This window comes from Sciurus vulgaris (assembly GCF_902686455.1).
Source record: "Sciurus vulgaris genome assembly, chromosome: 8".
Classification (NCBI taxonomy): Eukaryota; Metazoa; Chordata; class Mammalia; order Rodentia; family Sciuridae; genus Sciurus; species Sciurus vulgaris.
This window is the reverse complement of record NC_136468.1, coordinates 143,577,973-143,600,329: the sequence shown is the minus strand read 5'-3', so window position 1 is coordinate 143,600,329 and position 22,357 is coordinate 143,577,973. Positions and strand designations below refer to the sequence as shown.

General features: G+C 62.3%; 1 protein-coding gene across 1 annotated transcript; it reads left to right on the top strand.

Moving 5' to 3' along the window:
* The first annotated feature begins 2,059 nt into the window (after positions 1-2,059).
* On the top strand, positions 2,060-21,185 carry PLBD2 (phospholipase B domain containing 2). Its single transcript, XM_079151580.1, has 12 exons — positions 2,060-2,404; positions 9,100-9,193; positions 11,136-11,294; positions 12,752-12,852; positions 13,003-13,217; positions 15,962-16,059; positions 17,646-17,806; positions 18,175-18,270; positions 18,420-18,491; positions 19,036-19,188; positions 19,547-19,709; positions 19,850-21,185. Exons 1-12 carry the CDS (start codon positions 2,115-2,117, stop codon positions 20,015-20,017), a joined length of 1,770 nt encoding a protein of 589 aa, XP_079007706.1. The 5' UTR covers positions 2,060-2,114; the 3' UTR covers positions 20,018-21,185.
* The last annotated feature ends 1,172 nt before the right edge of the window (positions 21,186-22,357 follow it).

Sequence of the window (22,357 nt, the reverse complement as noted above, 5' to 3'; positions counted from 1 at the left end):
AGTCTACAGTGGGCATGTGAATATCCCGATGAGAAATGTCACTCCTACTTCTGGGTGCAGCGACCTTAGACAAATACGGTATCTTAGGGGAACCGACACTGAGGAGTAACACTTGCCAGGCGCCACTAAATTCACCTACTGTGCCAGGTCTTAGTCCTCCCTGCCGTCCTGTGAGTTAGGCCCTGTTATTGGACCCTTTTTAGAGATGAGTAAACTGAGCACAAAATGATGACATCACCTTGGCCTAGTACTCTCGGGAAATGAGTGGGGAGGCACCCCAGAGTGCTGCGGGTAGCCCCACGCCACCTTCCTCAGGGAGGTGAGACCCTATATTAGTGGAGAAGCAGGGTGGGGAGTGCGCCCCCTGGTGGCCACCACAGGCAGCTTCCATGCTGCTTCCTAACAGTTCAAATCTCTGTTCTGACACGTCCAGGCTGTGTGACTTCAACAAATCACTTAACGGGCTTCAGTCTCCGTTTTCCCCGTGAACGTTGAGACTTCTTCATACATTAGGGGTGCAAGTCCTTTTTCTATGATACATGCCGTAAAACGTCTTCGTTTTTTTTTTGTTCTCTTTCAATTTATGGAGTTTTCCAACATGCAAGAGTTAAAAAAATTATATAGTCTGACATATCAGTCTTATCGCGGCTGGGTTTGGAGTCACAGTTAGCCCTTTTTTGTGTGCGAGGTACTGGATATTGAACCCCAGGCACTCTTACCACTGAACCCAGCCGCCCCTCCCCCTGGGCTATTATTTTTGAGACAGGATCTCACTAAGTTGCTGAGGCTGGCCTTGAACTTGTGATCTTCCTGCCTCAGCCTCCAGAGTCACTGGGATTACAGACATGTGCCATTGCACCTGGCTTATCGTTAGCTTTTTGCACACACACGTCGTGGAGTAATTCACTGCATGGTTTCAGGATTTATTCCTGTGCACTGTGTGAGGTCCGGACCCTGGATTAAGAAGAAAAAAAGGCATTTTAGGGACAGATGGATAAATTAGAATAAAGATCCCACATTAGATAATAACATTAAATAAATGATAGTTTCCTGAGTCATTTACACTTGTGTCTCAGTATCCTAGGGGGATTGGTTCCAGGACACCCCTCTTCCACGCTGAAATCTGTAAATGCTCAAGTCCCTTATACAAAATGACCCCAAATTTGTGTATAATCTACTTGCTTATGACATATATATCTTCTCATATGTTAAATTATCTCTGTATAACTTATACCTAATATGACATATAAATAGCTACATTATATATATTACCTATAAATATAAATTGCATATAATATATAAATATGTATTACATATAAATATAAATATTATATAACAAATAGCTATATTGTATTGTTTGGAGAAAAATAGCAAGAGAAACAATTCTATACATGTATAATACAGATGCTTTTTTTCTCTTTTTTGGGGGGTGTACTGGGGATTGAACCCAGGGGTGCTCTACCACTGAGCTACACCCCTAGCCCTTTTTATTTTTAATTTTCTTTAAGTGGCCGAGGCTGGCCTCAAAGATCCTTCTGCCTCAGCCTCCCTGGTCGCTGGGATGGCAGGCATGCGCCATGCACGGTTTTTGTTTTTGAACATCTTGCATCCTTGGGTCGATTCCCTGGAGGGCCGACTGTAATGGTATGGTCATTATGCAGGATAATGTCTTTGCCGTTAGGAAATGCACGTTGCAGCATCCAGGGCTGACCTGTCACGATGTCTTCAATTAACTTTCAAACAGTTCAGCAAAACTATAGAAAGGTTAATTAGATGAGACCGGATATTAGCGAGTGATGGCGGACATGAGAATATTTACTATTCTTGCAACTTTTCTCAAAGCTTGAAAATTTGCAAAGCGAAGCGCGGAGGCGGAAGTGTTAAGCTGGATTTTCACAGGGGAAGGAGGCCCAGGGCCCTGGAGGGTCGCCCCGCCCCGGCCCCGGCCCCGCCCCGCCCCGGCCCCGGCCCCGCCCCGCCCCGGCCCCGCCCCGGCCCCGCCCCCTCTCTGGCCCGGTCCCGCCCACCCCGGAAGCCGAGGGCCGGGCCCCGCCCCGCGGAGTCGCGGAGTGCGGTCACGTGATCCAGGCTGCGGCGTGGGGCTCCGCGCGGTCATGGTGGCCCCGATGTACGGGTCCCCAGGCGGCCGCCTGGCCCGGGCGCTGACGCGGGCACTGGCGCTGGCCCTGGTGCTGGCTTTGCTGGTTGGGCTCTTCCTGAGCGGCCTGGCGGGCGCGATCCCGGCCCCGGGGGACCGCTGGGAGCGCGACAGGCCGGCGCCACCCGCCTCTCGCAGCCGCTCGGTGCTCCTGGACGCCGCGTCTGGCCAGCTGCGCCTGGTGGACGGTCGCCACCCCGAGGCCGTGGCCTGGGCCAACCTCACCAACGCCATCCGCGAGACCGGGTAAGGGTTGGCCCGACCCCGCGCAGGGCCAGCCCCGGGAGGGGTGCGTGGGCGCCCGGCCCGCCCGCCCCAGGCACCGTCCTCTCGCAGGGACAGCGCCGCTGTCTCGCCCTGAGTCGCCTCTCCCCTCTAAGACGGGCCCCTCCGGGCCAGGTCCCTGGTGGGGAGGGGCTGGTGCAGCACCCCTCACCTCAAAGGGGCCAGTCACTTGCCTCCAGCCAGTGGTGACAGTACTTCTGACCCCAGAGCTCAGGGGCCATAGAGCCGGCATCCGGCGCAAGTCATGGCTGGTGGGTAATGCGGTCACCCCTGTCCCCACTGGAATCCCAGGGCTCAGTCCTCTTCCTCAGACTTCACCCGGCCCCCAGGCCAGCCCCATGTACCGAGGCTTGAGCTGGGCAGCACCTTTCCAGGGGTCTAGCCCACACTCGCCTGCCTGTGGCTTGCTCCCCCGGTGCCAGCCTCCTGCCTCCCTTCCAGAACCAGGACCGCAGGATGGAGCCTGGTTCCAGCCAGTGGGAAAGCAGAAGGTACCTGCGTTGACGCAGATGCAGATAGGGCCCCTACCAGGGCTCTGTCCTCCCTGCCCTGCCTGTCCTGGTCCAGGGGGAGGGCCTTGGGCAGATCCTCTGCAGCCGTGACCACTGTCCTTGAGGGGGTGCAGGCTGTCACTCTGCGCTCTCTCCCTGACTCCTCTGCCCATCTGGGCTCCCACCTCTCTGCCCGTGGCCCAGATTCTGAAGCTGCACTCTGGTTAGGGCCTCGTGTGATGCCCTTCTGAGGCCTGCACAGGGGCTCGTTTCCACCCCTCATCCTGGTGCCTGGCCTTAGGGACAGTAGAGAGGTGAGCCAGCCCCTCTCCAGAGGGACAGACGGTGCTGGAAGGGAAACCAGGGTCGGTGGGAATGGGGAGGATCTGCCTCTAAGCCATGTGAGCAGGTCCTAGGCCCTAGATTCAGGTTCACCGGGGAATTGCAGGTAACCCTGTATGTGTCCTACCTAGGCAGAGCCCAGGGCCCAGGAGGAATTGTCCCCATAGCAGGCATGACCCCTCCCACTCATGCCCCACCCAGTACGCTGGCATCCCTTCTTCCTTCTGGCGTTGGGGAGACAGGATGCTGAGCTGCTGGCCCTTGGAAGGTTCTGCAGACACAGGAGTTGGGGCTGAGCTGGCTGGGCTCCCCAGGAGGAGGCGTGGAGGGAGTTGGCATCTGTGGAGGGAGCGGAGTTCTGTGGCTGGCCACGGGAGCCACTGTGACTCTAGCATCTGATGACCCGTTCTCCGATGACTCACACATTTTTGACCATGCTTGGTGGAGCCAAGAGGGCATGACAGACTTCTGCCTGGATGTCAGCCAGGAAGGAGACACAGAAGGGAGGCCCAGCATGGAGAGGGGGCTTTGGCCTCAGGCGGCTCCCACTGGCCAGGTTGCTCTGGGTCTGAGCAACACGGGAATGGAGACAGGTCTTCCTTGATTATTCTGGAAGGAACGTTCTTCTAGGCCCAACTCTAGTGCTGTGTGACTTTAGGCAAATCCCATCACCTCTCTGAGCCTGTTTCCTTGCCTCAGGTTAGGCCCGAAAGGGTCATGGAGTTCAGTGGGATCACAGAAAGCACTGCTGTTGATTTGCTGAAGGAAGGAACGGGTGAAAGAGAAAGGAACAGGTGTCCTTTGCCCCCATTTTACAGTTGGGGAAGCTGAGGCCTGAGAGACAGATCCTGGTCTCGTCCACATTTCTCGTTTTCCATCGTTTCTGTCCGTCCCCTGGTCCTTACAGTCACTTGCCCCTTTCATGCTGAGTTCGCCAGCAGGGGTGGCTACCATGTAGGGAAAGTTGAACTGGGAACCCCCATTTCACAGGCAGGAAGACGGGTCCTCAGAGACAGCCTCTGGAGGACTCAGGGCAGGATGAAAGAAGTCCCGGGCGTCTGGCTCCCAGCCCGCAGTCTGAGTCATCGTTTTGGAGGGTAGCGGGTGGGCGGGAGAGCCCGTCCCTGGGGACCTCGCCACCCAGGACCTGGGGCTTCAGGGTAAGCCTCCATCACGCTTCTCTCTGCGTGTGCGTGCCTGACTTGGTACCAGTGCCCGTCACGCAGCCTGGACATGCTGAGACCTGGCGCCTGAGCTCAGAGGTGCCCCTGGTGGCAACCTGCTGCAGCTGGCTCCCGCCTTGGTCCTGGGAAGCTGCGCCTCCTCCTTAGTTGTCCTTCCTTCCCGACCTGATCCCAGCAACCAGCACCTTATCCTCGATCCTCGAGGCTGGTGGGGTACATCGCCCTGGAGATGGAGTGCTGGGAAACCCAGGAAGGAAAGCCCAGCCCAGGAGCGCGCTCGAGTGAGGCCCAGGGAGTTGGAAGGTCATGACGGGCCACCTGGGCCATCGCGAGTGCGTCCTGCATGCTGGCGGGTGTCGGTGGCTCAGGAGGGGTTTGTGGGCTGGGGATACAGCTCAGTTGGTAGCTTGCTTGCCTCACATGCACAAGGCTCTGGGTTCAATCCCAAGCACCACCAAAAAAAAAAGAGTTTGTGGCTCCCTGCTGTCCCCTGGCCTTCCTGTTCTCTTTTCCTATTCTGGGGATCGAATGCAAGGTCTCTGCCACTGAGCTGCCTCCCCAGCCCTTTCTATTTCATTCTGAGACCGTAGCCCTGGAACTGGCCTGGAACTTGTGATCCTCCTGCTTCAGCCTCCTGAATCACTGGGATTAGAGGTGCCCAGCCACCCCAGTTGCTACCCCTCCTGGGGTCTTGCCAGGGCCTCGAGCATGCTCTGACGTTCCCGAGCATGCCGCGCCTCTCGGTGCTGCCTCCGTTCCTCCCTTGAGTTGATTTGGAGACTTCAGCTGCCCCTGGTGTACAGTCAGTGTGGCCTGTAGATTTTCCAGAAGAAGAAAAAATAAAAAACTTTGAGGGAAGCGATCCAAGGCTGCCCACTTCTTAATCTTCGTCCAGCAAATGCATCAAAAACCAGACAGAGCAACTTTCCTTGGCTTCTGTCTATATTTATCTCACAGACGAGCAATTTGAGAAGAAAGCGAGTAGAAAGGCCGTCATCTCGGGAAGGCGAGTGGTCTTAGTGAGTCCACCGGGTCACTGAAACAGCTGGGGCTGGGGTGGGGGCCGCTGAGGTCTCCCACTTTACGGATGGAACGTGGAGCGGGGTGCCAGGGCCTTCATTCCCCGTGCGGGCACTTTCCATGGTGACCGTGGCGGTGGCCTCGTCTTGGTGACAGGGTGGCTCTGGCCTAGCAGGTCCTGGGAGAGTGGCTCGAGTAGGGTGCAGGGCCCCAGGCAGCCCGGGGTCCTCAGCCCGCTGGCGGGGCTCCTGAGCCGCAGACGTGCCTTCCCTACCTGCAGCCTTCTGGAAAGGCCAGCCTCGCTGGGCAGTGCCACCGACTTGGGTTTTCTGAGCTCGGTCACAGTGTGTGGCACCATGTGGTCTGAACCAGCCAGCGGCCTCCGCAGAAGAGGCAGGGAAGAGGAAGTGTGCCCGCGCCTCGCAGGACAGTGGCCGGTGCCCTGCTTGTGGCCCTGCGGCGGGGTTGGGCTGGGGCTGGGCTGCCGGAGGAAGGAGCCCAGGCCGCGCTCTGTTGAGATGGCTGGGCGGCCGCAGAGGGCTCGCTTTCAGATCGTGCCGCCTGTTTGTTTTGCTCACTACCTGCCCTGGCAGGAGCCCCCCACGGAGCCGCACCCTGGCCGGACGCTTCCTTCCAGTAAAAAGTACTGGCAGTTTTGAAGGGTGGCCTGGGACGTGGGGAATGGACACCTCCATTCTCTCTAGGAGGAACCTCGTCCAGAATCATCTGTGTGGAAACAGGCCTGACATACACGCACTGCATTTATGCGGAGGGGCATGGGTGTGTCCTGAGGCCCATCGTCCACCCGCCCTCTTGGTCTCTGTCTCTCTCTCTCTCTCTGTCTCTGTCTCCATCTCTCTATCTCTGTCTGTCTCTGGCTCTCTCTTTGTCTCTCTGTTTCTCTGTCTCTGTCTCTCTGTCTCTTTGTCTCTGTCTCTGACTCTGTCTCTCTGTCTCTCTCTGTCTCTCTCTGACTCTGTTTCTGTGTCTCTTTCTGTGTCTCTCTGTCTCTGTCTTTCTCTGTCTGTGTCTCTCTGTCTGTGTCTCTCTCTTTGTCTCTCTGTTTCTGTCTCTGACTCTGTCTCTGTCTCTGTCTGTCTCTGTCTCTCTGTTTCTGTCTCTGTGTCTCTCTCTCTCTGTCTCTCTCTCTGTCTCTGTCTCTCTCTGTCTCTCTCTCTGTCTCTGTCTCTCTCTGTCTCTCTCTCTGTCTGTCTCTCTGTCTCTCTCTCTCTCTCCTAACCTGATAGCTGACACTGTTCTCCGTCAGCATGTGGCCGTCGCTGTGGTTCTGGAAACCAGCTGGGATGGCGATTTCGGCTATGCCAGGCCCCAGTGGTGGCATGTCGGGTGGACTGGGTGTTCCTTGATGTTGGTAGAAGGGCTGTGTGCAGGCCCTGGTCTCGATCCCGGCACAGCCCTGCGAGGACCCTGCTGCCCCGGGGTGGCAGTGCTCTGGCCTCTAGTGAGCAGAGGGAGCCCTCTGGCCCTGGGTCACCCGCGGCGCTTGGTCTGAGCGGCTTTCCGGTTCTCTGTGAAGCCCAGGGTGTCCCTCGCCTGCCGCCTCCTGGGCCACGAGGGAATCTGCCCGCTGGGCGCCACCGTGTGTCCCCTCCTGGCACATGCCGGCAGTCCTCCCAAGTGGGCGTCGCCGTGACATTGACAGGGGAGGAAACCAGGCCCAGAGAGGTGGAACAGGGGCCCAGGGGCGCACAGCCCGCGCGGGAGGAACCCAGGAGCCCAAGCTCTCTGTCCTTCGCTTTCCTTCCTTCCTTCCTCTGTTCTTCGTCATTACCCATCATTCCGTGGGAGTCCCTAGCCTTGACGTTCCTGGCTCTCGTCCGCCTTTGATGAGAACCACATTCCCTCTGAGCTGAGCGCCGCAGTGTGCGCCCGTCTTCCCAGAACTCGGGAGGGGAGGCCCGAGACTCTCGTGAGCCCTGGCGATGGAGGCCGGCGGGCCACACGGCGAAACCCCTTCCCAAACGACCAAGCAGGCAAAGAGACCGCGCGCCCTTCCAGGGTGCAGTTGCTCAGGTGAGGTAGAGGCTCAGCGCGGCTCTAGAATCTTCTTAGCTCGGCTACTTAATTGCTGTGTTGAGGGAAGAATTTAGAGAGAGGAGCTCCATCTGGAGGGTGCCGTGATCTTGTTCTGGAACATTCAGAGCTCAGGTCCCCTCTTCTTCTTCTTTTAACTTTCCCACCTCCCCTGTGGCAAACTCCTACTTAAACTTCAGAACCCTCCTGGGGAGCACCTCCTCAGCTCCACGTCTGTGCCTCCGCCTTCCCCATGGGGCAGTCACCCGAGTCCTTCCCTGTCCCCACGCCCACCACCGGCTTCTTGAAGCCGGGACTGAACTCCTGCCTCGCCAGCCCCCGCTGTCCGTCTCGCAGGCTCTCGGGCTTCCCTGTGACCTTCCGTTGCTCTCATTTTCTCCGTGGAAACTGCCTTTAACAATGTGCACCCGAGCCCGGCACGGTGGCCAGGCCTGTCGTCCCAGCGACTCGGGAGGCTGAGCAGGAGGATTGCAAGTTCAAGGCCAGCTTGGGCAATTGAGGGAGACTGTCTCAAAGTTAAAAAGAGGGCGAGGCTGTAGCTGCGTGGCAGAGCGCCTGAGGCCCAGCTCTGCAGTAAATGGTACGGAGGCGACTGCGTGCTGACAGGAGTCCTCTCAGATGAGGGACGGGGGCAGAGGTGCGGCTCTGTGGTGGGCGCTGGCCTTGCCGCGCAGCTTCTCGGGTTCAGTCCCCAGTCTGCAAAAAAGAGAAGAAAGGGACAAGAAGCCCTGGGGGCGGGGCGAGCAGGCGTGTTCATGGAGCACCTACCTCCCCGCTGCCCGAGGGCGAGGCCTGGGCCCTGGCTGGACCCCGTCCCCATCTTCCTAGCCAGAACCTGCCTCGTCCCAAGGCCCTCGGGTGACCTGGAGAGAGCTGCTCCAGAGGAGCAGACGGGCCGGAACGATCCCGCCTCTGCCTTGGCCAGCGAGGTGTCTGCGCACCAGCGAGCGCCGGGCACCAGTGCCGCGTAGCAGACGGGCCCAGGCCCAGCGGCTTGCAGCAGCCCTCACCTGCCTCAGCCGTGGTCCGCTCTGTGTGTGTCCTCTTTGTGGAACCAGCGGGCTGGCTGGGCATGTGCCCCGTGGCGGCGACAGGCAGGAAAGGCAGGTGAACGGGTCCTCTTAAAGGCTGAGCCTGTCACTACCGGCACGTCCAGGGCTAGAGCAAGCCACATGACGTGATGGAGCCCTGGTCCAGGTGCAGGGGGACAGCTGGCCCCGGGGAGCCTTGCAGTCGCGTGGCACAGCGTGGGTTTCAGGCGGCAGCCCCGAGTGACGTTTTGATTGGCTGCCTGTGGTCAGGCCACACGCGGCACCATCTTGTAGGACTGTGGGGTGTCATGAGAGGGCGGTGACCTGGTCAGTGCCACGGTGACTAGACGGCTGCCGGGCACCAAGGACGTCTGGAGATGCGGCTGCCGTGACCCTGGGGGGGATTCAGTGGGCCAGCCTGTTGGGGTGCTGTTTGTTGGTCCTTATTAGAATAAAACTGGCCACAGCCGCGTCTGGCCAGGGTGGCTTTGCCAGGGTCCCTGGCTGACCGGGGTCCGGCCTCCCCTCTGCAGGTGGGCCTTTCTGGAGCTGGGCACGAGTGGCCGCTACAACGACAGCCTGCAGGCCTACGCTGCCGGCGTGGTGGAGGCCTCGGTGTCCGAGGAGGTAAGCCCAGCTGGGTCCAGCTGCCCAGCGCTGTCTGGCCCGCGCCACCCGGGGCTTCCAGGGCGTCCAGGACCTGTGCAGAGTGGGCCCTCCATCTGCTGGGGAGAAAAAAGCTCCGTTCTTTTTAAAAGGCACACCGTGCACCCTCTGATGCACAAGCCATTCCCTACCCTCAGCAGGATCGTGAAGGGAGCTGCAGAGGGAGACCCAGGAGCCGCCCACCTCGCTAGTGCAGGCCTGCCGGGCCCCTCCCTGGCTGTGTGGAGGGGTGCCCACACCAGGGCATTCACAGTGTGAAAGGTACAGTTCAAGCCGGGCACTGTGGCACCTGCTGTAATCCCAGCGGCTCGGGAGGCTGAGGCAGGAGGATCGAGAGTTCAACACCGGCCTCAGCAAAACTGAGGCCTAAGCAACTCATGAGACCCTGTCTGTAAATAAAATACAGCTTAGGGCTAGGGATGTGGCTCAGTGGTTGAGGGCACCTGAGTTCAATCCCTGGTACTCAAAAGTAAATAAACAAATTAAATTAAATAAATAAAAAATAAAAAGGTACGTCCATTGGCCCTTGCTGCCAAGGACCCCTCGGAAGGATGCAGGGAGGAGTGGGTTGTTGGTAAGGCCTTGCGGGCAAAGAGGACTAGGGTCAGAATGTGCTCCAGTGAGGCGGCAGCAGGCCGGGGTCCCTGAGCCCACCAGCCTTGGGCAGTGGGTGCTGCCACAGGCCCCGTCTCCTCACCACCTGGGCTGTTGGGCAAAGGTAGCTGCCTGCCTGGCCTCTGCTGCCAGGTGGGCATGTTGGTTCCATCCCTGCAGCAAGACTCCTGAGCCGGGCGTGGCCACGCTTCACTCCCAGAGGCTCGGGAGGCTGAGGCGGGAGGATCACGAGTCCCGGGCTGCCTTGGCAAGTGAGACCCTCTCTCAAAAGTAATAATAAATAAAAGGGCTGGTGATGTCGCTCAGGGTACCCCTGGGTTCCATCCTCAGTACCATAGATGAATGAGTAAAAAGATAAGTAAGTTGGTTGACCTGTAAAGATAACAGGCGGTTTAGAACTGGGGCGAGGCCCAATGGTGGAGCACTCAGCAAGGGCAGGGTCCGCCCACAGCATGGCAAGAGGTTAGAAAGGGAGGGAGAGGCTTCTTGGCTGGCTCAGTCCAGGGCTAGGCACACAAGTGCCTCGGGCGAGGGTGGGCAGCAGGGGTGGAGGAGGATGCCAAGAGGGAGAGGGAAGCCCTGGGCACCACAGTCCCCCTCAAGGACACGCCCCCAGAACCTGCAGACCTCTTGCGAGGCCCCGCCCCCTGAAGGCCCCACCCCCAGCACCTGGGGGATCAGCCCTGGGAACCCTCCAGCTCCAGACCTCAGCAGCAGGGGTGGCGGGAGTGGTGCGTTTCTCACAGAGTACTGAGGTTGGCGCGGGCTTCTGAGCTTGGCCGCGGGCACTAGCCACCCCCAGAGAGCCACAGGGGCTGGGCGGACGCGGTGCTGTGGGCCTGGCTGGGCTGGGCTTGTCTGGCCGGCTGGGAGGCTTCTGTAGGCTGCTGGCAGGTGGGTCACCCTGCAGGGGTGGCTCTCCGTCCACTGGGTCCTTCCTCCACCTGCAGGGGTGCGAGGCCTGGTGGGAATTGGCACTCGCCTCTCGCCCACGTGTCAGCCAGCAGCTGGCGATGTTGCCCCCTGCCGTGGCCCCCATGCGTGGGATGCGAGGGAGCTGCTCAGAAGCAGCGTGCACAGGTGGCCTGGGCCCCACAGCAGGAGGCGTGCCAAGCTCTGGCCTCAATGCCCCTGTGCGCCGCACCTGCAGAGGAGGGAGGCCGGCCGCCACCTGTGGGCAGGAGGGCCGGGCCAGCTGTCGCCCGAGGCCCGGGCAGGGCGGAGCCTGAGGCGGGAGCCTGGTGTTCCGGGAGCAGCCCGCCAGCCGCCTCAGCCGCCGCTCCCGCAGCTCATCTACCTGCACTGGATGAACACCGTGGTCAACTACTGCGGCCCCTTCGAGTATGAGGTCAGCTACTGCGAGAAGCTCAAGCACTTCCTGGAGGCCAACCTGGAGTGGATGCGGCGGGAGATGGAGCGCGACCCGGACTCCGCCTACTGGCACCAGGTGGGCTGCGCCCGTCAGTGTTCTGGCTGCCCGGCTCCCGGAGGCTCTGGTGCGTCCGGCTGCCCCCGGGCCCTCATGTCCATTGCCACCCCTTCCTCCCACCCGGCCCATGTTCCTCCAACTGTCCGGCTTGACCTGTCTGTCCTTCCCTCTGTCCCCTTGATGGCACCCCAGCCTACCCGTCCAGCCACCTGCCCTTCTCTGGCATAGTCACTAGAAACCCGCTCTAGGGTCAGCGCGGCTTTCCCTGTGCACAGGAGCTTGCGGACAGGTCGATCCTGTGGGGCGTGGGGGGCGGGGGGACATGGAGGAGGGGGCAGCAGGTGGCGACACCAGGCCGTTGGCCACAGGGAGCGGCTGTGGGCTGGCGGCTAATGAGCAAGGCCAGGCTTTGCTTGTGGCTGCTGGCCAGGTCGTCGGCGCAACCGGTAATCTTGGATCCCTGAAAAGCCTCGTGGGTTTAACTGTGAAGTACGTGTGACAGCCGTCACTGTAAAGTGGCCGTCAGGACCCCTGGGCACTGCCGCTGACTTGGGGCCTCATTCGTATCATGTCCCTCCCTCAGGACAGCTGCTCACTGTCCACCCAGCTACTCAGACTACGAGGATGGTTCTTCTACCCACCTCCCCACCTGTCATCCACATATCTGTGCATCTGCCTTCCCACCCATACATCCACCTGTCCACCCACAGCACCCCATCATCCTCCCGACTGTCAGTCCATCCATCCGTCTATCAGCCTCCCATCCATTCATCCTCCCATCCATTTACCCTCTTGTCTATTTGTCCATTCGTCCGTCCATCCATCTGTCCATTTACCCTCTTGTCTATTTGTCCATCCGTCCGTCTGTCCATTCATCCATCCGTTTGTCTATCTGTCCATCCATCCAATCTATTTACCCTCATCTCTTCATCTCTCCATCATCCATTCATTCATCCATCCGTCCACTCTCACCTATTCATCCATCTGTCCGTCATCCATCATGCATTCATCCATCATCCATCCATCCGTCACCCGGCCATCTTGCATATAAGTGCCTGGTGAGCACCCAGCACGGGCCAAGCCCTCCGAGGCACATGGTAACGATACTCCGTGGTGTCAGGATGTCGAGGCAAAGCCACGGCAGCCAGGAGACTCAGCTGCATGGGGCGGGTTCCCGGGCCAGCAGCTCAGCCAGTGACTAAACTCAGAACAGGGAGCAGCTGGCAGTGGGCCACGGTGGGTGCTGGGAGGCTTCCTGCAGCACGTGGCTTTTGAGGTGGGCTTTTAAGCGGGGCTGATTTGGGGTCAGCACCCTGTGGGGACAGAGTCGATTCACGGAGAGCAGGCGAGCACTTGGCACGGAAGGGCAGGGCTGGCTGGGCCTCTCCCGCTTTGGCTGCACCCCAGGCTGCCCTCCACGGAAGGAGGACGCGGGCGGGAGCCGCCTCACCTCCCTGCCCCTCCCTCTGCCCCAGGTGCGCCTGACCCTCCTGCAGCTGAAGGGCCTGGAGGACAGCTACGAGGGCCGCGTGGCCTTCCCGACGGGGGCGTTCACCATCAAGCCCTTGGGCTTCCTGTAAGTGCCCCGGTGCGCAGGGTGGGGAGGGCCGCACACCTCACAGGCGCTGGGTCCCCTGCCTGCTCGGCCCCTTCTTGTTCCCCAGCCTCAGGCTGGGGGGACCGTGGTGCAGCAGGCCCGGGCCCCTCCCGTGCCGTCCGTCCTCAGCCTGCTGCAGATCTCCGGGGACCTGGAAGACCTGGAGCCGGCGCTGAATAAGACCAAGACCAAGGCCGTGCTGGGCTCGGGCTCCTGCTCAGCCCTCATCAAGCTGCTGCCCGGCCAGCGCGACCTCCTGGTGGCCCACAACACCTGGAACTCCTACCAGCATATGCTCCGCATCATCAAGAAGTACTCCTTCCAGTTCCGGGAGGGCCCCCAGGGTAGGTGGACAGGCGGGTCCTTGTGCTGCCCGTGGCCGGCAGTTGGGAGGGGCGGGCGGGGAGGGGGCCGCGGACACCGGGTCGCTCCAGGGCAGTTCAAGAGGCCATCTTGGGTTTTTGGTTTTTTTGACCGTTTGTTTTCTCAGTGCTGGAGATGGAGCCAGGGCGTGCTCATGCATTGAGGGCTCCACTCTGAGCTGCCCCTTTCATTTTTATTCTGAGACAGGGTCTGGCTAAATTGCTGAGGCTGGCCTAGAACTTGTGATCCCCCTGCCCTGGCCTCCTGAGTTGCTGGGATCACAGGCCTGCACCACTGTGCTGGCTTGCCCTCACTTTTTTTGCGGGGGTGGGTACCAGGGATTGAACTCAGGGGCACTCGACCACTGAGCCACACCCCCAGCCCTATTTTGTATTTTATTTAGAGGCAGGGTCTCACTGAGTTGCTTAGGGCCTCGCTCAGTTGCTGAGGCTGGCTTTGAACTCTTGACCCTCCTCCCTCAGCCGCTCGGATGACAGGTGCGGGCCACCGCACCCGGCTCCCATTACACTTCAGAAAATTAAAAAAGAGTTGTAGAATATCAGAAAACCCAGCAAAACACTCGCAGTGAAAATCGCTTCAACATACCTCACTTCTGAGAACATGTGGTTGTGTTTTTTTTCCTAGATTTTTTTAAAAAACATACTTTGATTTTCTGTGGTTTTGCCTCACTCTTTTACGTGAGTAAGAGGTGAGTAGAGCCAGTCCAGGTGAGGGGCAGAGCCCTTCCCAGGTGAGGGGCGGAGCCCGTCCAGGTGAGGGGTGGAGCCCGTCCAGGTGAGGGGCGGAGCCCGTCCAGGTGAGGGGCAGAGCCCTTCCCAGGTGAGGGGTGGAGCCCGTCCAGGTGAGGGACAGGGCCTGTCCAGGTGAGGGCGTCCAAGTCCCCTCCTGGAGGCAAGGCTGGGCCTGGGGAGCACCTTTCACAGTTAACAGAGGGCTGGGAGGTAGCTCAGCTGGTAGAGTGTAGAGCGCTCGCCTCGCAAGCACAAGGCCCTGAGTTCGATCCCCAGCACCTCAAAAAAAATTTAAAAAGTTAAAAAAAAATGAAGTTAACAGAGGCGCGTTCGGAAGCTGAGGCCGGTGCGTGGGGCAGGCCCCAGGGAGCTCCGAGTCCCGGGCCACGACGGGTCGCACTGTCTGTCACAGCCACAGACGGGATCCGCACCGAGGCCCGTCCCTGTTCTCGCGGGGCCGCTGCTAGTGGCGTGCGGGTTTGTGGGCTTGACACGTGCCCTGTGACCGGGGCCTGCCGCCAGGCGGTCATTTGGACCCGTTTCTCGCCCCACACTGCCGTGCGTGGTCCCTGAGCCGGGAGCAGCCTGTGCGCCTCCTGTAGCTGGTCAGACGCAGCAGCCCAGCCCTGAGGGGTCTGCCCCGCGTGGCCCACGGGTCACTGTTCCCTCAAGCCTGCCTCTGACGGCGATGGCGGCACCCAGGCAGCCTGCTGGGTCGGACCAGCGTCTATGTCACGCAGCCTCCTACCGTCGCCCAGGCCGGCCCCGTGATCTCCCCTCGCTGCCTTCCGGGCCCCCTCTGACTCCTTTCCCACCTGGTTACTTGTTACCTGGTTACTTGCGTGTTCTAGAACTTCATTCACGCCTTTAGCCAGCTTATTTAGAACGCCTGGTTGTGGTTCCAGTTTTGTGCATGAATTCTCTTTGGAGGTGAAGATCACACAACGTAAACTCGGCCATCTTCAAGTGTGGGCCTTTCTGTCTGGGTCCCAGACATTTTCCTTGCCCTGGAGGGAGGCCCCGTGCCACTAGGCAGTCACCTCCACACCTGGCCTTCCTGCACCTGGCTTCTTTCCCAGTGTGGTTGGTCTCCAGGCTCAGCCACCGTGCCACAGGTGTCGGGGCTCGGGTCCTCTTCCTGGCTGAGTAGTACTCCATGGTGCGGGCAGCCCATGGCTAACCCACCCAGCAGCAGTGGACACTGGGATGTTGCCACCTGTCGGCCCCTGCACTGTTTCTGCCAGGTGATCACCTAGGCACTGAAAATACTGGAGTGCAGGGAGAGGGAAGAAGCCCCTGTCACCCCTCGACCAGGCACCCTGCTCTTGGAGCTGTCTTCCCTTCCAGCCCTGGGTTTGCCGCTTCTGTTTGTTTGTTTATTAGGTTTTCCTTTTGCTCTTTTATTTATTTATTTATGCATTGGGTGCCCCGCCCCTGCCCCAGAGCCTCTTGGGCCTGCAGCCCACCTTGGCCAGGGCTCTGGCTGTGGCCGCCATCCGGGCAGCCCCCTGCCACCTGCTCGTGAGCTAAGACCTCAGGGCACGCTGGGCGGGGAGCAGGGGGAACGTTCCCATTTTGCAGGTAAGGAAACAAGGCTCAGGAAGCCAATGCCTGGGCCAGGCAAGCCTAGCGCCTCCCTGCGGGGTGCGCCCTCTGACAGGCCGCCCCTTCCACTGTCTTCGCAGTTGAGAAGCAAGGTGCCCGTGAACAAAAGGGAGACTAGGTGTGCTTCTTACTGACTGCTGTGGCTGCCAGCGCTCGTCTCCAGGCGTTATGTCTTGCGGTGCTGGAATGGCGCCTGGGGCCTCCTGCGCGCCAGGCAAGCCTCTGCCCGCTCCAGCCCTGGCCCACGTGCACATTTTATATCAGCGTCCTCATCTGCTGAAGGACAGAAGCCACGGGCCGGAGCGGCTTCCTCCCCGAGGCCCACATTCCTGCAGGCCCTGCCTGACCGACGGCCACTCTCTCCCCAGAGGATGCCCCCCTGGTTCCTGGTAACGAGCTGGCCTTCTCATCCTACCCTGGCACCATCTTCTCCTGTGATGACTTCTACATCCTGGGCAGCCAGCTGGTGAGTCGCCCGGTTGCCCGTGTCCCCTCCCTGGGGATGTGTTAACCCTGCAGCTGGACCCCAGGGGGACCAGGGCTGGCGCGGGGGTGAGGTGAACGAGCCCGGCTCCTCCTCCCTGCGCTGTGGCTGGACCCCCATCAGCGCTTGTGAAACGTGGGTCCCCGAGGCCTGCAGTGGCCGGACTCCGAGGGGCCCAGGTCCTCGGGAGAGCCTGGCCTTGGGAGCCCCGGGGCGCCCTTGAGCTCGCGACCCTGGTCTGCTTCTCTGTGCTGAGGCTCGCCCCGCCGGCCCGACGCCCCTCCTGCCCCTGCGGCCGGGTTTCTGAATCTGCTGTTTGTGGCCTGTTGTTTTTACTGTGTCCCTGGCTGGCATCCAGGCCCCTTTAGAAATCCGTTCCTGGCATCTCTGCGGAGACTCCCGCCTGCATCACCCGGGCAACCCCGCCAGGAGAGAGCTTTCCGGAGCGCCTTGGGGCCAGGGCGCCCTCCTCGGAGGGCGGGCAGGGATCCCAAGTGTGGGGAGAGGCCTGGCCGGCGGCTGCGGGCAGCGAGGCAGCCGGGGGGCGTCTCCAGGAGGCCAGGCCAGGGCTCTCCTTCCGCGGGGTCCTTCACTGCCGCAGACCCCTCCGTGGGACTGACGCTTTAGGTGTGGCCACCCTGGGCGGAGGCTCCTGCAGGGAACCAGCCGTCTGGACACAGCCTCGGTGTCGCATGAGCAGATCCTCAGCTCCGGCTCTGTGTGCTCGTGATGGAGCCGCGGACGCCCACGCTCGGCTGTCCTTCCCAGGAGGACCGAGGTGTTGGAGGAGAGGGTTTGGCAAACCTCGGAGGGTCAGGGAAGCCCCGCAAGGGCCGGCGACGTTGGCGTGGCGACGTTGGCGTGATGCCGTCAGCCTGCCGCACGTCTTACCTGGACCTGTGGCTCTTCCTGCCCCACGCTGACTTTCTTCAGTCGTGTTTCGTTTTGGTGCTGGCAACGGAACCCAAAGCTGCTCCACCACTGAGCCACGTCCTCAGCCCTTTTTACTTACTTATTTTTTTGAGATAGTCTCAGAGTTGCTGAGGCTGACCTCAAACTTGCGATCCTCCTACCTCAGCCTCCTGAGTCGCTGGGATGACAGGCATGTGCCACTGCACCCAGCGACATGAGTTTCATTAACTACCAAACACAGAGGGCAGACAGGGTCGCTGGAGAAGTGGGCAGGGGAGGAGGCAGCTGTGGGCAGCGTGGGCACCGCCCCTCGGTTTCATGCCGGATTGGAGAGGAGTGGAGCCCTCTGTTCCAAGGCCCCCAGGGGCTCCAAGCCCGGGTCTCCAAGTTAACAGCCTCAAGCTTCCTGGAGGGGTGGGAACGGGGCGCAGCTGGGGAGAGCTGGCTGCAGCTCAGAAGCTGTTCCCCTGGGGCTGAGCGGGACGCCCAGCCTCAGTGCCCCAGTGCTGGCCCCAGGAACCATTGGGGAGCCTGTGCATGAACCAGGGTGTCAGTGCTGGGGGCAGCTCAGCGGGGCTTGCGAACACGCCACGCTCAGGCTGGCCGAGAGCCAGGCCCCCCAGACCGCCACTTGGGCAGCTCCCCGTCCTCCCCAGGTCGCGCTGGAGACCACCATCGGCAACAAGAACCCAGCCCTGTGGAAGTACGTGCAGCCCGAGGGCTGCGTGCTGGAGTGGATCCGCAACGTGGCGGCCAACCGCCTGGCGCTGGACGGCGCCACCTGGACGGACACCTTCAAGAAGTTCAACAGCGGCACGTGAGTGGGCTCCGGGCCCGCGGCCCCCCCCCAGGGGGGACGCCGAGGCTCAGGAAGGGAAGGACGTGCCCCCCGCAGGCCCTGGCTCAGAGAGGGGCCCCTGGAGTAGGCAGGGAGGGCCAGGGACGGGGACCTGACGGTGGGGACCTGACAGACCACCGGCAGAGGAGCTGGCCTGTGTCTGCCGAGCCCCGGAAGTCGCGGACACCCTCCGGCAGGCGGGCAGCGTGAGGCCTGAGGGCTTTGGGTGCCCGGCCCCATGGCAGCGGCGGGCAAGGCCCAGTGGCCCGTGACTCCCGGGCATGGGGCTGGGTGAAGGGAGGCCGGGCAGGCGGCCCAGCCATTCAGTCCCTCGCTGGGCACGCCAGGTACAACAACCAGTGGATGATCGTGGACTACAAGGCCTTCATCCCCGGCGGGCCTAGCCCCGGGGGCAGGGTGCTCACCATCTTGGAGCAGCTCCCGTGAGTACCTGCAGGGGCGCCCGGGGACCGCGGGGCGGAGGGCCGGGCGCCAGGAGGCTAGGGGCGGTGCTGGTGCAGCTGCTCCCCGGGCACGGGAGCCGCTTGGCCCCGGGCCGCTGCTGACGGCCTGCACCCCATGTCTCCCCCAGGGGCCTGGTGGTGGTGGCCGACAGGACCTCGGAACTGTACGACAGGACCTACTGGGCCAGCTACAACGTCCCGTAGGTGCCCGTGGCCCTGCGTTGGCGCCGGGCGCTCGGGGCCAGGCCTTCCCAGCTGTTAGCCTCCGGCCAGGAGGGTCCCGGCGGTCGGGCGACACAATCGAGGGGCTTGGGCACGTTGTGGGACTCCTGTGTGGCGCCCGCCAAAGGGCGACTCTGCCTGGGTTAGTGGCTGCTGCCTCCTGGCATCGCGGCTGTGCCGCCTGCTTCCTCGGGTCTGGCGACTCGGCCTGGCGGTCCTGCTCCTCGCTCACGGGCGCCGAGGCTGCAGCCCCAAGCCAGCGCCGCCTCCCCCGCCCGGGGAGTCAGGGTCAGAACCCAGGTCCGTCAGACCCCGGCCACCCCCAGGCCACCCCTCAGTCACCCCCCAGGCCACCCCCAGGCCACCCCTCAGTCACCCCCAGGCCATCCCCAGGCCACCCCCCAGCCACCCCGGCTCAGCAGAGCTGTCCCTGTTGTGTCCCGGCTCCTGTCTGGTGATAGGCTCTGCAGTGACCACTGCCGGGCGCCGTCGTGGGTGGTGGTGACCCTCCCTGTCTCTCAGGTCCTTTGAGACCGTGTTCAACGCCAGCGGGCTGCAGGCGCTGGTGGCGCAGTACGGGGACTGGTTTTCCTACGACAAGAACCCCCGCGCCCGCATCTTCCAGCGGAACCACTCGCTGGTGCGCGACGTGGACTCCATGATCCGGCTAATGAGGTGGGTCTGGCGGGCGCCCCAGGGTGTCCTCCCAACCCGTGTCCACACCCTGCAGCTGGCCGGGCCGTGCAGCGTGCTCAGTGTTCACAGCAGCGCCTGGGCGCTGTGGCCCTGCGCCAGGCACCGGCGTGGCCCTGGGGTGCAGCCACAGAGCTCCTGGCCACCCTCCTCGGGCGCCCGTCCCGGGGCTCCAGCTCCCAGGCCCCGGCCGACCCAGGTGTGTAGCAAGGGCCACCTGAGTCCCCAGGGGCAGGTCGGGGTGCCCGGCCGAGCGCAGGCTCCCCGGAGTGCTGAGTGAGAGCCCAGGCCCGTGGGGCGAGGGCCAGGCCTGGCCTCCCACGACCGCCTCCCCGCCCAGGTACAACGACTTCCTGCACGACCCCCTCTCGCTGTGCAAAGCCTGCAGCCCCCAGCCCAACGGGGAGAACGCCATCTCCGCCCGCTCCGACCTCAACCCGGCCAACGGCTCCTACCCGTTCCAGGCCCTGCGCCAGCGCCTGCACGGGGGCATCGACGTGAAGGTGTGCCCGCGGCCGGGCGAGGCCTGGGCAGAGGCCACGGAGCCGCTGTGGCGGGTCGGGCTCGGGCCTGGGCCCTGGGTTGAGCCAGGCTGGGGTCAGAGCTGCCCAGGCCCCTGCTCAGCCGCCTGCTCTGCCCCCAGGTGACCAGCCTGTCCCTGGCGAAGGTTCTGGGCTTGTTGGCGGCCAGCGGCCCCACGTGGGACCAGGTGCCGCCCTTCCAGTGGAGCACCTCGCCCTTCCGGGACGTGCTGCACATGGGCCAGCCCGACCTCTGGAGGTTCCTGCCCCTGGAGGTCTCCTGGGGCTGAGCCCACCCCGCCGAGCCTACCCACCGTTGCCGCTCCCGACTGCCCACACCCCGGGGCTCTGCCTCCGCTGCCCTCTGAGCTGGACCTGCGGCTGTCAGGGTCATTCCTGTCCAGTGGCCTCCTCCCAGGGTGGGGCGTGGGCCCAGTGGGCCCAGAAAGACTCACTGTCCCCCCCAAGTGGGTGGGCGCCCCTCTGCACCTCTCCCTCCCCCCTCCCCCCTTCTGCTTCTCTTCTCTCTGCCACCTTTGGGACTCTGTGCTCATGCTCTGTCCCACCTGAAAGCTGGGGAGGCCCTGGGACTCCACTGGGCCAGGAGGCCTATTCCCACCCAGCCTCCAGCCTCCAGCCTCTAGCCTCCAGCCTCCTTCTGGGTGGTCGGGTGCTGGTGCAGTTCAGCCCTGGGATCTGAACGTATCTTCGCTGCTCTGGCTGGTGTCATCCTCCTGCCTTGGCTCCAGCCCCTCTGCTCCCTCAGGAGGCAGGCCCCTCACCCGCCTCTCTGCCCATCTTCCTCGAGGACAGAAACTTGAACACAAAACCAGTTCCCGACTACTGGTGGCTGGAGGGTCTCGGGTGCCCCATCCACCGGGCAGGCGGGAGTGGAGCCCCGCACTCCTGCCCTGTGTCCACCACCCGGGCCTGCCCTGGCTCTGGGCAGTGCCCGCAGCTCCCCTGCTGTGGGAGCTGCAGACGGTGCCACCATTAAACAGGAGAGGCCGTGGCTCCTTGGCACGGGGTGGGCTCCTCCCTCCCTGGCAGCGTCCACTCTGCACCTGCTCGTCCTCTGTCTGTCCGCCCCTGCCGCTCGCGTGCCCACCCACCTCCTGCTGTCTGTCCACATCGTCCCTCCGTCAGGACGGACCACTGACCCCCTCAGGGTGGGCGCCCACTGGGCCCCTCTGCTTCTCTGCATCTGTTTCCTCCTCTTCTCTTGTCTCTGCCACCTCGGGGACTCTGTCCTCACGCCCTGCACCTCCTGAAGGGCCATCGCCCATCCACACCCAGCCATCTATCTATGCGTCCAGCTGTCCATGCGTCCTAGGTGCGTGGAGCACCCGCTCTCCGGGTCCTTCCTAAGTCCTTCTGCAGGGCACAGACCAACATCTGACCTCCCACGTCGCCTGCCGGTGACAAGACTGTCCCCTGCTCCCTGCCTGGGGACGGGCGGCGGGCGGCCTGGAGTCACACACCTGGGTTGGAACCCTGAGCCTGCTTGTGCTGGCTGTGGCCTCCCTCCGCCCTCCGAGGTGAAGTGAGGCTCCCGGGCTGTGGCCAGTGTCCCCAGGGTCCCCGGCATCACACATTCGTGAGCCCTTGGGGCGGGCGGCTCGTGCTGGGGTGGTGACAGGCCCGAGGGCGCTGCTCACGCTCTGGAGAGAATAAAGTGCGGTGTGGCTGGGACTCCTGCTTCGCACTGGCTTTGGGTGCCTGTGGTCTGGGCGTTGTGGCGGCCGCCTGCCCAGCGCTGGGGATCGAGCCCAGGGTGCTTCCCTACCCTTTCTGAAAACCTCAGGACGGGGCCTCACCCAAGCTGGCCTCACAACGTATGATCCTCCTGCCTCGGTCTCCCCACTCGCTGGGATTGCAGGTGTGCCCCGTGCCCCACCACGCTGGCCCCACCTCTGGACGCGGGAGTGGAGGTTGTGGGGATCAGCCCCAGTGACGCCACTGCTCCCTGTGCTGCTGTCTTGGAAGCAAGGGGGCGTGTTTGGGAGGGTCTACACTCTGGCCTCAGGTCCACCCAGGTCCCCCTGTCCAGAAACCCGTGTGGGCCCCACGCCCGGCTCCCGGGGGTCCTGGGATACAGTTGTGCTGATGGTCAGGATGGACTCGGGGTCAGGGTGTGCTGGCCGCCTCTGCCCCGCCCGTCCCTGCGCAGGTGGCCTGAGTCCCGCCAGGAGGGTCTCCAGTGAGCAGGTCCCCTCTGCTGCTGACAGGCGGGCCGAGGGGAGGGGCAGGACCGCAGGGGACAGAAACCTCGGAATCTGCGCTTCATAAATAACAGAGTTTTCTTTTCCATGAAAAAGTGCTCGTTAGGAAAAGGAGTGGGCGTCAGGGCTTCCTGAAGGGAGGACGAGGAGGCCCTGCGCCTGGACCAGGACCCCGTTCGCCTTCCTGGGAGCAGTTCAGGCAGGTCCCCGAGGCCCAGGGCCCTCCCGCTCTGGGGACCTGCTGCTGTCGGCAGTTGTCGCCCCAGCAGGGGTGACTGAGGACAGCCACACGAGGGCCTGTCCGTGGCTGTGCCCGCCGCGGACCTCCTGGCCCCTCTGCACAGCGGCTGGTCGTGCCAGACCCAGGTCCATCAAGCCCGAGGCTCTGTGCACAGCAGGATGCTGTGA